A 13,078-nucleotide genomic window follows, 5' to 3' on the forward strand; every position below is an offset into this window, starting at 1 on the left:
TAAGAGTAAACCATTCTCTCCAGACACTCGCCTCTTCTATCGCTATGCTCACTATCTAATTTACACCAACACACAATAGAGCCCAGCTATACTCCCCGATCAATTTCGGCCTAGCTGCGCACATACAAACAATACTCCATGAACACCTCAACATCCTGCTAGAACGCAGTTATACCCCACTGAAACAAATACAGTTAAAATAAAATCGGCCTAGCTGCATACATAAACGTCCCTCACAGGCCTAATGCCGCCAGAATGCAGTCTGAGACCATTCACCTGACTGCACACATTCAACTGATCTCTCACTAGCACCACACCTAATGTTAGGATGCAGCTATCATCAGGCAAATCACACTAGCTGCACACATATAGAGTTCACCCAAGCACCCTATACTAACCTACTCTCTCGAGTGACCTGGACTATGGTCCCCAAGGGCGTTCAACCCACAAGCGCTTTGAGATCATACCAATTATATATAGAGTGCTATATAAATGCCAAATAACATATGCCAAATGAGTTCACCTTATGGCAATATGCAGCCATGTCATACCCAGGGCACATTTCCATGTACAGGTACAACCTTTTTATGCCTAGATGCAGCCTCATATGCCTAGGTGCACTCATCTTACAATGGTCACAATATCATACATACAGGGCAGCTTCATAGCATTTGTACAGGCATAATATGTAGGGTGACTAGATTTTAAAAATTTAAAAAATGGCACAGGCCATCGACATAAAACTAGGCACTACAATTTCATGACTACCCTTCTATAGTGGTAAGCGGGGGGTGGGGGGGCAATTATGTGGATGGGGGCTTGCAGCTATTCCCCTTGATATAAACTGTTCAGATTTGGCTGGAAGCAGGTTTAAAACAAAGGAACTTATGTTCTGATTGCTATTACCAGTTTCTAACAAGTCCTTCCCTAAGTAGTCTCTGTGGCACAATCAGTTAATGCATCTGCATGAAAGGCTCGGGGTCCAGCCCAATCCTGGGTGGCTTTACTCTTGATGTCAGATGACCAAACTCTAATAACCTTTATTTGATTTGTAATTGTTGGTGAAAAACATGTGTGCAATTTATGCAGCCACAGCTGTGATTCTGCCAGTTGTCATCTTTCCTTTCCCCAAAATCTGGACGGGTTTAGGCATTTTTAAAATAACACTCTAGACCTAGGCACAGAGGGCCCAATTCTGGGACATTCCTGGCAAAAACAGGAGGTCTGGTCACCCTAAAGTACACAGGTAAATCATCATACAAGCAGGCATAGGCTTGGCTTCCGTTTCACAGTGTCATATGCACAGGTGCAAAGGTGTATACCAAGCAGCGCACAAATGAGTTGCCTCTTCATATGTCCTGTACAAGGATCATATTGAAGTCACTACCTCGTTTGCCATAGCATAGTCTCATAAGCCTAAGACGGAACTAGGTGATATTTTTGAGAAACAAAAACTCATTTTATTGTATTTGGTTATTTATATAGCACTCTTTCCACACTTGTGTGGCCTCAATGCGCTTTTTCCTTGGTTGGAACACCCTTGGTGACCGTAGTCGATGTGTTGGTGATTCTAGGGAGTTCAGCTTAGATGCATGTGTGCATTGGCGTTCTAAGACTTGAGTGACTGGCAAGCCTTGATTAAGCAGCCCAGTAAAGGTCAGACACGTGGGTGGATTGCTATTGTTGAGAGAGTCTATGTGAGGCCAGCTATACCGGGTTCCTTTCGGGTGGTGGTCGCTGTATGCTAGTGACAGAGGTGTTGAGGTACGTCAGGTGTTTCAGTCTGGACGACTATGTGTGAAACTAGGCTGGATGTGCTTAGCCATAGACTTGTTCTATCATGCATGGATGTTTGGCCGTGTCTGCGGCCTGTGCCCACACTAGTGGTGTGAGCTATACGTACCGTAGGCTGCAAGATTGCTTATTTGTCCGGGTCTAGAATAGAGAGTCCTGTAGCAATGGGCCTATGTTTCAGCGTATATAAACAGAGATGGGGCCAAAACTTAGATTAGTGGGAATAAAAGCCTATGTTTCACAGTGCTGTAGGTTTAAGCATATGGTAAACAGACTGAGGCTATGTCTGGATTTGAGTATTCTGTATAGTGGGAGCGAAGCCTAGGAATCACCCTGCAGTATGACACAGTGAGATTTGAGTACATGGCTAAACACAGCTAGATTTGAGAGTCCTGTATAGTGGGAGAGAGGCCTACTCCTAACAATGCAATTTAAGTACAATGCTAAACACAGTGAGATTTGAGTACAAGGCTAAACACAGTGATGTCTGAGTACAAGGCTAAATAAATACACCTATATTTGAGAGTCCTGTATAGCGGGAGAGAGGCCTACTGCTAACAATAAAATTTAAGTACAAGGCTAAACGCAGCTAGATTTTTGAGTCCTGTATAGTGGGAGAGAGGCCTACTCCTAACAATGCAATTTATGTACAAGGCTAAACGCAGCTAGATTTGAGAGCCCTGTATAGTGGGAGAGAGGCCTACTTCTAACAATTCAATTTAAGTAGAAGGCTAAACACAGTGATGTTTGAGTAGAAGGCTAAACCCAACTCGATTTCAGAGTCCTGAATAGTGGGAAAGAGGCCTACTCCCAACAATGCAATCTGAGTATGTTGGGTAAGATTTGGGGTAGTACCCTTTGGGTGCACTACAATAACCTTAGCCTTCTCGCAATAGGGACCCAACCTTTGGTATAAGTCTGAACTACACAGGTTGGTATCGGGGATGAGCAGCCATGCTTATCTCAAGAGGGGTCAATGTGAGCACTAGGGTAGTTACACAGATTCACAGTGACAAGTATTCATATACACACTGATAATCAAGGTTTCTTGATAAAACAATTTATTTACCAGTCGGTTGAATAAGCCTTCCTCAGAAGGGAGCAATATTATAGCAACACACAAATACACTTCAAAATACACACTCTTAGTTTCCAATTTTGTTTTCATCCCATATATTCAGGAGAGACACCTCGCAGCCTCCTCCAATACCCTCCACATTTTTTTTATTAACTTCACCCCTCCACCCTCCAACATATATTTCCGGTGAAATGGGTCATTTGAAATTAAGTATTTTGGGATTCTGTATTTTTTAGCAGGAAATCATGGGGTGATACCGCCTAGGAAAGCTGTGTACTTTAATAGCCAGGTCCAGGTATACTCTGCCACATGCCACCCAGTGTGGTGCAGGCTGCACCTCATAACTACCCGATGCAGTCTCATATGCCTCAGTAGAGATCCTATGCCCTGGCAGCCTCAGATGCCTCAGCAGAGATGCCATCCCCCGGCCGCCTCAGAAGCTTCGGATACTAAAATCAATTCCATCTGTAAATAGTCTTGCTACATATAAAGAACTCTGTCTCACACGCCACCCGAGTTGCACACAAGAAAAAAGGCTGGGTGTCATTTCAGTAACTTTACAGTTCACAGCCCTCAATTCCAAACCCGCCAATGTACCCACCTGTCTGCTTGCATGCAGCAAATAGGATTGGAGTGATCCACTCCAGAAAAAGCAAAGAAATTAGACTACAGAAAAATAAGCAAAACGCGTGTTCAACTAACTCCCTGACCTAAATGGCCCTGGGACAATCGAAAAACAGTATTGCTGCATTTAATGTGTTTTGCACGCAAGAAAGTTTCTTTTGCATCTGCAAAACCATAGAACACGTTACTTCTTACCTGGTAACGTTCTTTCGATGGGATGTTCCTCCGACGTATACCTTATCTTGATAGATTACTTCCAGCTTGCTGGCCTCGGAAATTTTTTCAGTAGAGGGCGCTGCGCGTCGGCGTCCCTCGAGTTGGTGTCCCTCGACAGCCTCCGTATTGGGCCCGACGTCATCATGCGTATAGATAAACGCAGCGTCCATTGCTCAGTTCCGTTTTGAAGCTTAAGTATGAATGTGTATGAATTGGTTATTGACCTTGAAGGAGCGTAAGCTGCAACCACAGGGGAAGTTTTACTGATGGGATGGATGGGAGGGGCAATAAGGAATACGTCGGAGGAACATCCCATCGAAAGAACGTTACCAGGTAAGAAGTAACTTGTTCTTCGAAGGGATTGTGTCCTCCGACGTATTCCTTATCTTGATAGACTCCCATAGCAGTGGTGTGTAAACGGAGGTGGGAGTAAAATTGCCATATTCCCCTTTAAGAATGAACAGAGTGTAACACAGCTTTGCCAAAGATAGAGTCTTGGCTAGAGGAGGAATCCAGATTGTAGAATTTTGTAAAGGTATGTGCGGACGACCATGTGGCAGCCGCGCATATTTCTCGAATCGGGACCCATCTCTGGGGGGCCGAAGAGGCTGCGATACCCCTGGTTGAATGAGCCCTAAGATTTTGAGGAGGCTCTTTCCCTGCCAATTTGTAACATTCCTAAATGGCTAAAATAATCCATCTGGAAATGGTCTGTTCTGTGATTGGCAATCCTAATTTGTGCCCTTTGTAAGCTATGAACAGTTGGTCTGCTTGCCTAATCCTAGCAAGTCTGCTGATATAAAAACTCAAGGCTCGCCTTGGATCCAGCCTATGTAGCCTCTCTTCCTCTTTCTCAGGATGGGGAGGAGAATAGAATGAGGGTAAGGTTATCTTCTGAGTGATGTGGAATTCAGAAACCACCTTTGGGAGGAAATTAGCCTTCACTTGTAGGACAACTTTGTCTTTGTGAAAAATTGTATGAGAGGGTTTACAAGATAGGGCTTGTAATTCGCTCATCCTCCTGGCAGATGTCAAAGCCACTAATAAGGCAGTTTTAAGGGTGAGAAATCCTAACGAACAAGAGTGGAGTGGTTCAAAAGGAGTAGCCATCAGGAAATTTAAGACTAAATTGAAGTCCCATAAGGGAACTTGGAACAGTCTCAGGGGATAGACATTAGTTAAACCCTTCAGAAATTGCATTACTAAGGGTAATTTGAAATATGATGGCTCCTCGGCAGTGTGCTTGAAGATCGACAGCGCTGCGAGGTAGCCCTTGATCGCACCAACTTGAAGACCTGAATTTGCCAAATAGAGTAGAAAGAATAACACCATTGGTGTACCACATGAAAAGGGTTCAATATTCTTTTCTCTACACCAGCTGCAAAATGTGTTCCAACGGCAGCGGTATAAAGTCTTTGTTGCTGGCCTTCTGGCTGAAAGCAACACCTCCATGACGTCATCTGGGAGGTCCCAATCCTTGTATCTCAACCTTTCAGAAACCGTGAAGGTTGATGGTTCTGATGTCTGGATGGAGGACCTGACCTCCCTTCTGCGAGAGAAGATCCTCCCTGTGTGGAAGACGAATCGGAGGGCAGATGGACATGTCCAGAAGGTCCGGGTACCACGTTCTCCTGGACCAGTCTGGGGCAATTAGGATCATAATCTTCCGGAATCTTCTCAACCTCCTGATCATCTGAGGAATGACCGGGCCTGGAGGAAACGCGTACAGAAGTGGAAACTCCCAGTCTACTACGAACGCGTCCCCTACAGCTCCTCTCGGGGGAAATTCCCTTGAACAAAACTGATCGCACTTCCTGTTGATACTGGTGGCGAACAGATCCACTTGAGGGATTCCCCAAAGGGCGAAGATCTCTTGAAGGACTTCCTGAGATATCTCCCACTCGTGAGAGACTGTGCCCTGCCTGCTCAGAGCATCCGCTGTCAAGTTCTTCTCTCCGGCTAAGTGAGCTTCCAATAGAGAGATTCCTTCTTGAATTGCCCAGAACCAGAGCTGCATTGTCTCTCTGCACAGTGGCAGTGATCCTACGCCTCCTCCTTTGTTGAGGTAGTGCATGGCCACTGTATTGTCCGTCATTATTAGGACATTTTTCCCTTGTAGAGATGGCAGAAAAGCCTTCAGTGCTAGTCTGATAGCTCTCAGCTCCAACAGGTTGATATGTAGTCTGGACTCCGATGGAGACCAACGACCGCTGATGGTCAAGTCGTTGGCATGGGCTCCCCACCCCGTGAGTGAGGCATCCGTGACTACTGTTCTCTCCGGCCATGGTTGCCAAAACAGTTCTCCTTTCAGAATGTTCTCCCGACAGGCCCACCACTGAAGGTCTCGAGCCACTTTGTCCGGAACCTGAAGGAGATCTGTCATTCTTCCTGAGAATTGCGACCACTGAGTTCTTAGTGCCCAATGGAGAGATCTCATTCTCAGACGAGCCTCTGGCACAAGGAAGATGCAGGATGCCATGAGCCCTAGCAACCTCAAAAAGTCGAAGGCTGGGAGACGTTGGGCATTTTGAAACTTGGTGACCATCTGCAGAATATCTTGAGCCCTCACCTCTGGTGACAAGGCTTTCCGCAGGGAAGTGTCCAGGACCGCTCCGATGAACTGGAGTCTCTGTGATGGTATCATCTGTGACTTCTTTAAATTGAGGGAGAAGCCCAGTTTGTGAAGGAAGTGGCAGACATAATCGAGATGAATCTGAGATTGTTCCGAAGATACAGCTCTGATCAACCAATCGTCTAGGTAAGGGTAGATGCGAATCCCTTCCCTCCTTAGACTTGCAGCCACTACCGACATTAGCTTGGTGAAGACCCCCGGGGCGGAGGTCAGCCCAAATGGCAGAACTCGAAATTGATGAGAGTTGCCAATTGCGAACCTCAGGTATTTACTGTGTTTGAGATGGATTGGCACATGGAAATAAGCATCCTGAAGGTCCAGAGATGACAGCCACTCCTGAAGCTGGAGGGCCTGAAGGATCCGAGAGAGAGTTACCATCTTGAACTTGTCCTTCCTGAGGAACTTGTTAAATTCTCGTAAGTCCAAGATAGGTCTCAGTCTTGCCTCCTCCTTCGGTATCAGGAAGTAGGGGGGAGTACCAACCCTTGTTCCTCTCCACTACAGGTACCGGTTCTATGGCACCTTTCTCCAGCAGGTCTAGAATCTCTGCCAAAAGTAGCGGATCTGGAAACTTCAAAGAGTTGTTCCCCGGTGGATGACTCTGAGGGGTGCGTAGAAAAGGCAGGCAGTAACCTTGGGCAACTGTCTCCAATGCCCAAGCATCTGACGTAATAGCCTGCCATTCCGTCAGATGTTGAGTTAACCTGCCCCCTACTGGTGTCTTGTGAGGAGAGTCCTCAGAGTGGTTTAGAGGCAGCTGATGCTGATGCAGATGCCGAGGGTAAAGAGGCACCTGCTGCTGGCTGTGGCTTTTGTACTTTTAACCCGTCCACCGCGGGTGAATCTTTTTTGGCCTCTTTGAGCCGGCTGTCTGCCTTTTCCGAATGCGGAATGAAAACAAAAGGACCTACCTCTCCAAGAGGTTCCTGAGGGGCGATAGGGAGTTTGACGGATTGCAGTTCCAAGGGCTGCTGCTTTGGATGTTTTTAACTTCTCTAGGCTGTCATCAGCCTTCTTACCAAATAAAGAAGAGTCGTCAAAGGGCATATTCAAAAGTCTGGCCTGTACCATCTGGAGCAAAACCAGACTTTCGCAACCACGCAAATCTGCGGATTGTAGTACTTGCCGCCATGGCCCTGCTGATACTGTCAGCAGAATCAATGCCAGTTTGAAGGGATTCGCACATTGCTTCTTTACCATCTTTAATGATGTTCAGAAAAGCTTCCATTTCTTCTCCTTCTGGGAGGCAGTCTGCCATGGCTGAATTTTGCAAGCGTACAAGTAGCATTAATGGATTTAAGCGTCATGCTACACACAGAAAAGACCTTTTTGACATAGCGTCAAATCTCTTATCATCCCTGTCTTGAGGAACAGTAGGGTATGAAGATCTACTGTTCGATGAAGTTGCTGCTTGAACAACAAGACTCTCTGGAGTTGGATGTTTGGCCAAATACTCAGGGTCAGAAGCAGATACCCTATATTTGGCAGATAGTTTTTTGTTAACTGCCTGTATAACCTCAGGTGTTTCCCAGTTGGCTGATATTTTCCTCTGCAATACAGTATGAAATGGAACCACAGGATCTTCCTGTGGGAATTTTATTAAAATGTCTGTAAAATCATCTTGTTGAAAGGAAGGTGAAGGTGTAGACCAACCCATGAATTCTATTATTCTGGCCATTAAAGTTCTGTAAGGGGTTTCAGCATGTTCCCCTGGGTCTGGTTTGGCAAATCCTACTTCTGGGGAAGTACCTAACCCACTTGCATCATGCAAGGATTCTTGAAGATCCTTCAACCTATTTTCTTCAGAGATAAATTCCTCTGGTACAGGTGTTGTAGTCCTCTGCAACCCAAAAGGTCTTTCATGATCAGAATCCTCCCCTTCCTCATAAATAGAGGGCAAGGCTCTGAAATAATCTGACCTTGGAAATGTCTTAAAACCCATTTCTAAAGCAGAAGGGGCCAAGCTTGTAGTAACCGGTTGAGAAAACGTTGAAGTTGTCAACGCGGAAGTCAAAGGCTTCGAAGAAACCGGAAAAAGGTGTCGAAAAGGTATGAAGAGACCTCGAAGAACTCGAGAGGATAGGAATCCTACTCAGAGTCGTCGAGGTTATCGCAGACATTCGAGGTCATGGTGGAAGCCCTCGGTATGACTACTGACTGAGAAGTAGTGACGGCCGTAGGTTTGTCCTTTATCGGCGTCGACAACGGCGTCTAAGACGGCGTTGATTCGACCGATCTGTGTGTTGATGGGCCCCTCGATAATGGCATCGATGACGCAGATTTGAGTCGAAGGGACCTTCAATGATGGCGTCGATGACGCGGTTTTACTGCCTTTGCTCGAGGGTTCATGGTGCTCTTGGCCAGTTTCTTTTGCCGGGTGCAACGACTCGCAGCGTTTCGATTTTTCGGGTCTTTCACCCAGGGTATCACCTTTAGCCGTCTCCGAGGGGGTCGAGGCCGCTTTCTCGAAGACGCTAAGCATCTTTTTACGGAATTCCTCCCACTTAGCTGGAGAGCTGTGTTTTGTGGGGCAGGTGACCCTTTCCGGGGAATCAGAAGACGAAGAAGAGGGTGATCTACGATGCCTCTTTCGAGTGTTTGGATCTCTAAGAATGATGGGAACCGCTTCGAGACCTCGAACGGGAATGTTTCCTGTGACGGCGAGGAGAAGAATGTCTCGACTCTGCCGAGGAAACTTTCGAAGGAGTAGAAGTTTTAAGAGTCTTGCCTCTTTCGAGCTTCCCCTTACGCTCCTTCATGGCTTTCGCCATCATGCAGTCCTCGCATTCTGAACAATGGTGCTCCAATCCCAGGCACCACAAACAGATCCTGTGAGGATCCGTCAATGACATTTTCTTTCCACAATCTCGACACTTTCTGAAGCCGGACCGTGGGGTCGACGGTTCAGATGAGGAAGCCATCGTAAAGACTAAGATATATTCGAGGAATAAGTAGAATCTACTTGAAGAACGAACTGAGCAACACGATTCCGAGGCCCACGAAGCGCGGAAAAACAGAACTGAGCAACGGACGCTGCGCGTGTCTATTTATACGCATGATGACGTCGGTGCCGAAACGGAGGCTGTCGAGGGACACCAACTCGAGGGACGTCGACGTGCAGCGCCCTCTACTGAAAAAAAATTCTGAGGCCAGCAAGCTGGAAGTAACCGATCAAGATAAGGAATACGTCAGAGGACACAATCCCTTCGAAATTAAGTTTTCTTAAATACAAAATAAAAAAATAGACCAGAGTACTAACATCTCAAGAGACGCTCTTATAAAGATCTTTCGACCATAAATGGCCAACTGTCCAGCATCGCAATGGCATCTGAGGTTTTTCAAGTGACTGAACTCGACAAAAATTACATGAATTCAGTAACCTCCCCGCCTCTTCAGGACCATATTAAAAAAAATACATTTGTGTCCCAAATCACTAGTGGTTTTCAAGAGCAGAATGGAATCAGGTTTGTGTGCTGACACTAAGGAGCTAGGTTTCCACTTAGAAAACAGATGTGAAATTTCACTTGTCCGGTATCAAGTAATATGGTCGCTGAAAAAAAAAAAAAAAAAAAAAAAAAAAAAAAAAAAAAAATCGCAGCAAAAAAATGGTGGTGTGACCTGGTAAAAGTGTTTCCATTATTCCACACAAGGGGAGCAGGGATTTCAGGGGTGTCCCCTGCTCCCCTTGTGACATAGCTCCCAACCTTTTTTGTCACCAAGGCGGGTGAAAACACCAGATTTTCTTTTTGGCAGGTGAGGGGCCCATAGAAGTGAATGGGCGTATGAGGGACTTGGCGGGTGACACCCACCAAAAGCGGGTGAGTTGAGAGCTATGCCTTGTGAGGTATAATGGGTCCGGGGTTGCGGGTGTCCCCCACATCCATTACATGGATAGCGGGGGCCACACCACAGCCTTTTTGCCATGATAAATTTTTAAATGACCCTTTTCACTGCGACTTTATTACATGGAACCATTTGTCAATCTGCTGGGGAGATATCTTGATGTATTTCACACATTTTTCAATTAAAAATCCAATCAAGTTGTGTTTTACTGTTTGACATAGAAGATTTGAACATTGTTGTACTCATGGCTGTTCAGAACCTGGTCCACCCGGTTGGCTGGGCCAAGTGTTGCCCCTCTTGCTGAAACCCACACTTTTATTAATCGCAACAGCTGAGCATACGCGCCCTTAGCATTTTATTAAAAGAATTGACACTTTCAAATGGGCAATTAAGCTCTTGTCTAAGCTAACAAATAATCATTTTAACTTTTGCAATTGGCGACTCGAGAGGCTGAAGCCTAGGCGTCTGGGCTCTAAATCTCACGGTGACATGTTCCTTCTTTTCAGGTATAGTTGGAGATTGGAAAGAACACTTTACATCAGAACAGACCACGCGTTTCGACGAGATATTCAAGAAAGAAATGCAAGGCGTCCGCCATCTTTGCCTGGAGTGGGACCAAGAATAAGATTTGTTCACTGTTGCTGCAGAGACCCGTGCTGTCTTCCTGGAGACTCTTCTCATGGAACAATACGTCTAAGCAATCCGTGAAGCAAAGTTGCATATAAGCTAGTAAATGGAACTGCCAAGTAAAATGGGCTATTTTAGAAGTAAATGTATTGTTTATTCGATAACAGTGAGAGCATTCACATTTTTACATCGTTAAAGTATGTTTGGATACGAAAAACTGAAAAATGGGAGTGAACAATATTCAGTGAGCTTACCCCTCAGTGTTTAATAATTGTGAAGGTGTTCACTTTTGTTTTTGATAAGATGGTCTAGCCTGGCCGCAGACCCCAGTAATGACTGCTAGCCATTAGTCAGTCGGTGAGTAAAGTACAGAGCGGGTATGTGGCACCTAGCTCTTTATTTAAAGCAGGAGTTCCTACAAGTGCGATTTACATATGATATGAAAAATATAAAGGGTTAAGATTTATAAAAGTACATATCCTGCTCTGATTTATATAGAGGTATTGAGTTTAGACATTGAACGTCAGTTGCTCAGACTAGCATGCACACATATGTATAAAAATTGTATGCATAAATACTATGCGATGAAACGTTCATTTTACTGGATATATGCATATTGTGTATATGGTACAGGATTGTACTATTTGAGTCACGCGCACGATACTGTAACATATACAACCATACTGTAACTGTGCCTTGAGAATGCCCGGTCAAGTGCGAAACAATTGCACGTGCCTCCAAATGGCGTATGCTGGCACCTCAAAAACCATTGAAATTCACTTTGGTTTAAAACCAATAAAAATACTACTTTTAAATCGCACTTGTGGTAACTCCTGCTTTAACTAAAGAGCGAGGCGCAAGCAACCCACCATACGCACGCTATGTATGTTTGGATAGGAATTTTTGTACCCGAAGCGCCCTCGGTTTGGAAAGACTGAATGATTTAGACATACATAGCGAAAAGAAAGCATACATAAAACACTGTCTACTTTGTACAGCCTATACCACAGGCAAAACTGTTGGCGTGTAACTGAAAGTCACAGTCGATGGCAAAGTTTGGTAAAATGTATTGTGAGACAGTGGCAAAGCACGGTATCTCCAGTTAGAATGAGTTTTCTGCACAATTAACTTGCCAGATCTAAGCAAAGGAGTGATTGGTGGTATATGTGTTACGATTCAACAGGTGCGGCATAATCCGGAGTAATTGCCTTAACCCCAAGTTAATTGGAATTGAGGGCTCTGTGCTGGTCGCTCTAGACTAGTAGCGCATATAAATAGGTAGCTGAAAGAGACAGTTGGTTAAAAAAAAAAGGAAAAAAAAAGTTCTCCACCGGGATAAGCGTAATAGCTGCAAATAACCAATAACCTTCATAAAACTGCTTTTTGCAGGCAGCAATGCATCTTCTATATCTTCTTAATGTGACAACGATTTAGAAATCAAAGAGAATGTGCCACTGTTGTTGTGTCCAGTATTTATGCATCACTTCAAAACACCAGACAAACTGCCAAGCCCACTAACTACACCATGACTTCTTTTTCTCCTACAAGTGGGTAATACCAAGTCTATCAGCCAAGCCCAAAGAGGGTGACCCGAAAACAGGGATAATCAGAAGAGGTTTTCAAATCTTTCATAAAAGGGGACGAGGAGTCCCTGTGCAGGCCAAATTGGGGAGCCTTGCAGAGTTAAGCCATCCCAAATCACACACCTTGTTAACAGAATAGTTTATAAATCTTCCCTGTCAGAACTGGGAGACAGGGCCAAGGCCAGAATCTTTGATTTGGTTTATTTAGTTCAGTGTTACTGAAAGTTATCCAGACCAACAATTCTTGTGAAACCCTCAAGCTACATGGAATAGTACCCCCCGTTTTGCATGAGGCATGCAGAGAGGTGGACCAAGCATTGACATATGAGTGGAGAGGAAGTTTATGGTGCCAGGGAAAATCAAGCAGAGGCTCAGGACATAGATTTGGAAAGAATAGGATGACACATTAACTCTCAGCGCATGACTTGTATGGTAAGGTGCGCAAAAATCATACAAAGTGAACCTCCTCAAACGACTCCCTCGAATAACCCGCCAACGATGTAAAGTGGTCAAAAAGGCCTGTGTGGGCCACTATATGGGCAAGGTAGGGAGAATCAATATGTTATGGCTTAGTCTACCAGATGAAATCATAATGTCACCTCAGGAGGACACCTTTTTCATGTCATTCCAAACAGCAATGGATCTGGTGGTAGAGGTCATGCTTGAGAGAAGGGATCTACA

At 45.1% G+C, this 13,078-nt stretch overlaps 1 protein-coding gene across 1 annotated transcript in view; it reads left to right on the top strand.

Annotated features, from left to right (window-relative positions):
* Nucleotides 1-10,978, top strand: part of LOC138525384 (sulfotransferase 2B1-like) — a 226,698-nt gene extending 215,720 nt beyond the window's left edge. The window contains exon 6 of the mRNA XM_069635580.1: nt 10,694-10,978. Within this exon, the coding sequence (XP_069491681.1) occupies nt 10,694-10,812 (119 nt within the window). The 3' untranslated portion in view covers nt 10,813-10,978. The remainder of the gene's footprint in view (nt 1-10,693) is intronic.
* The last annotated feature ends 2,100 nt before the right edge of the window (nt 10,979-13,078 follow it).

Source organism: Ambystoma mexicanum, chromosome 1q (genome assembly GCF_040938575.1).
Source record: "Ambystoma mexicanum isolate Mex_15411 chromosome 1q, UKY_AmexF1_1, whole genome shotgun sequence".
Classification (NCBI taxonomy): Eukaryota; Metazoa; Chordata; class Amphibia; order Caudata; family Ambystomatidae; genus Ambystoma; species Ambystoma mexicanum.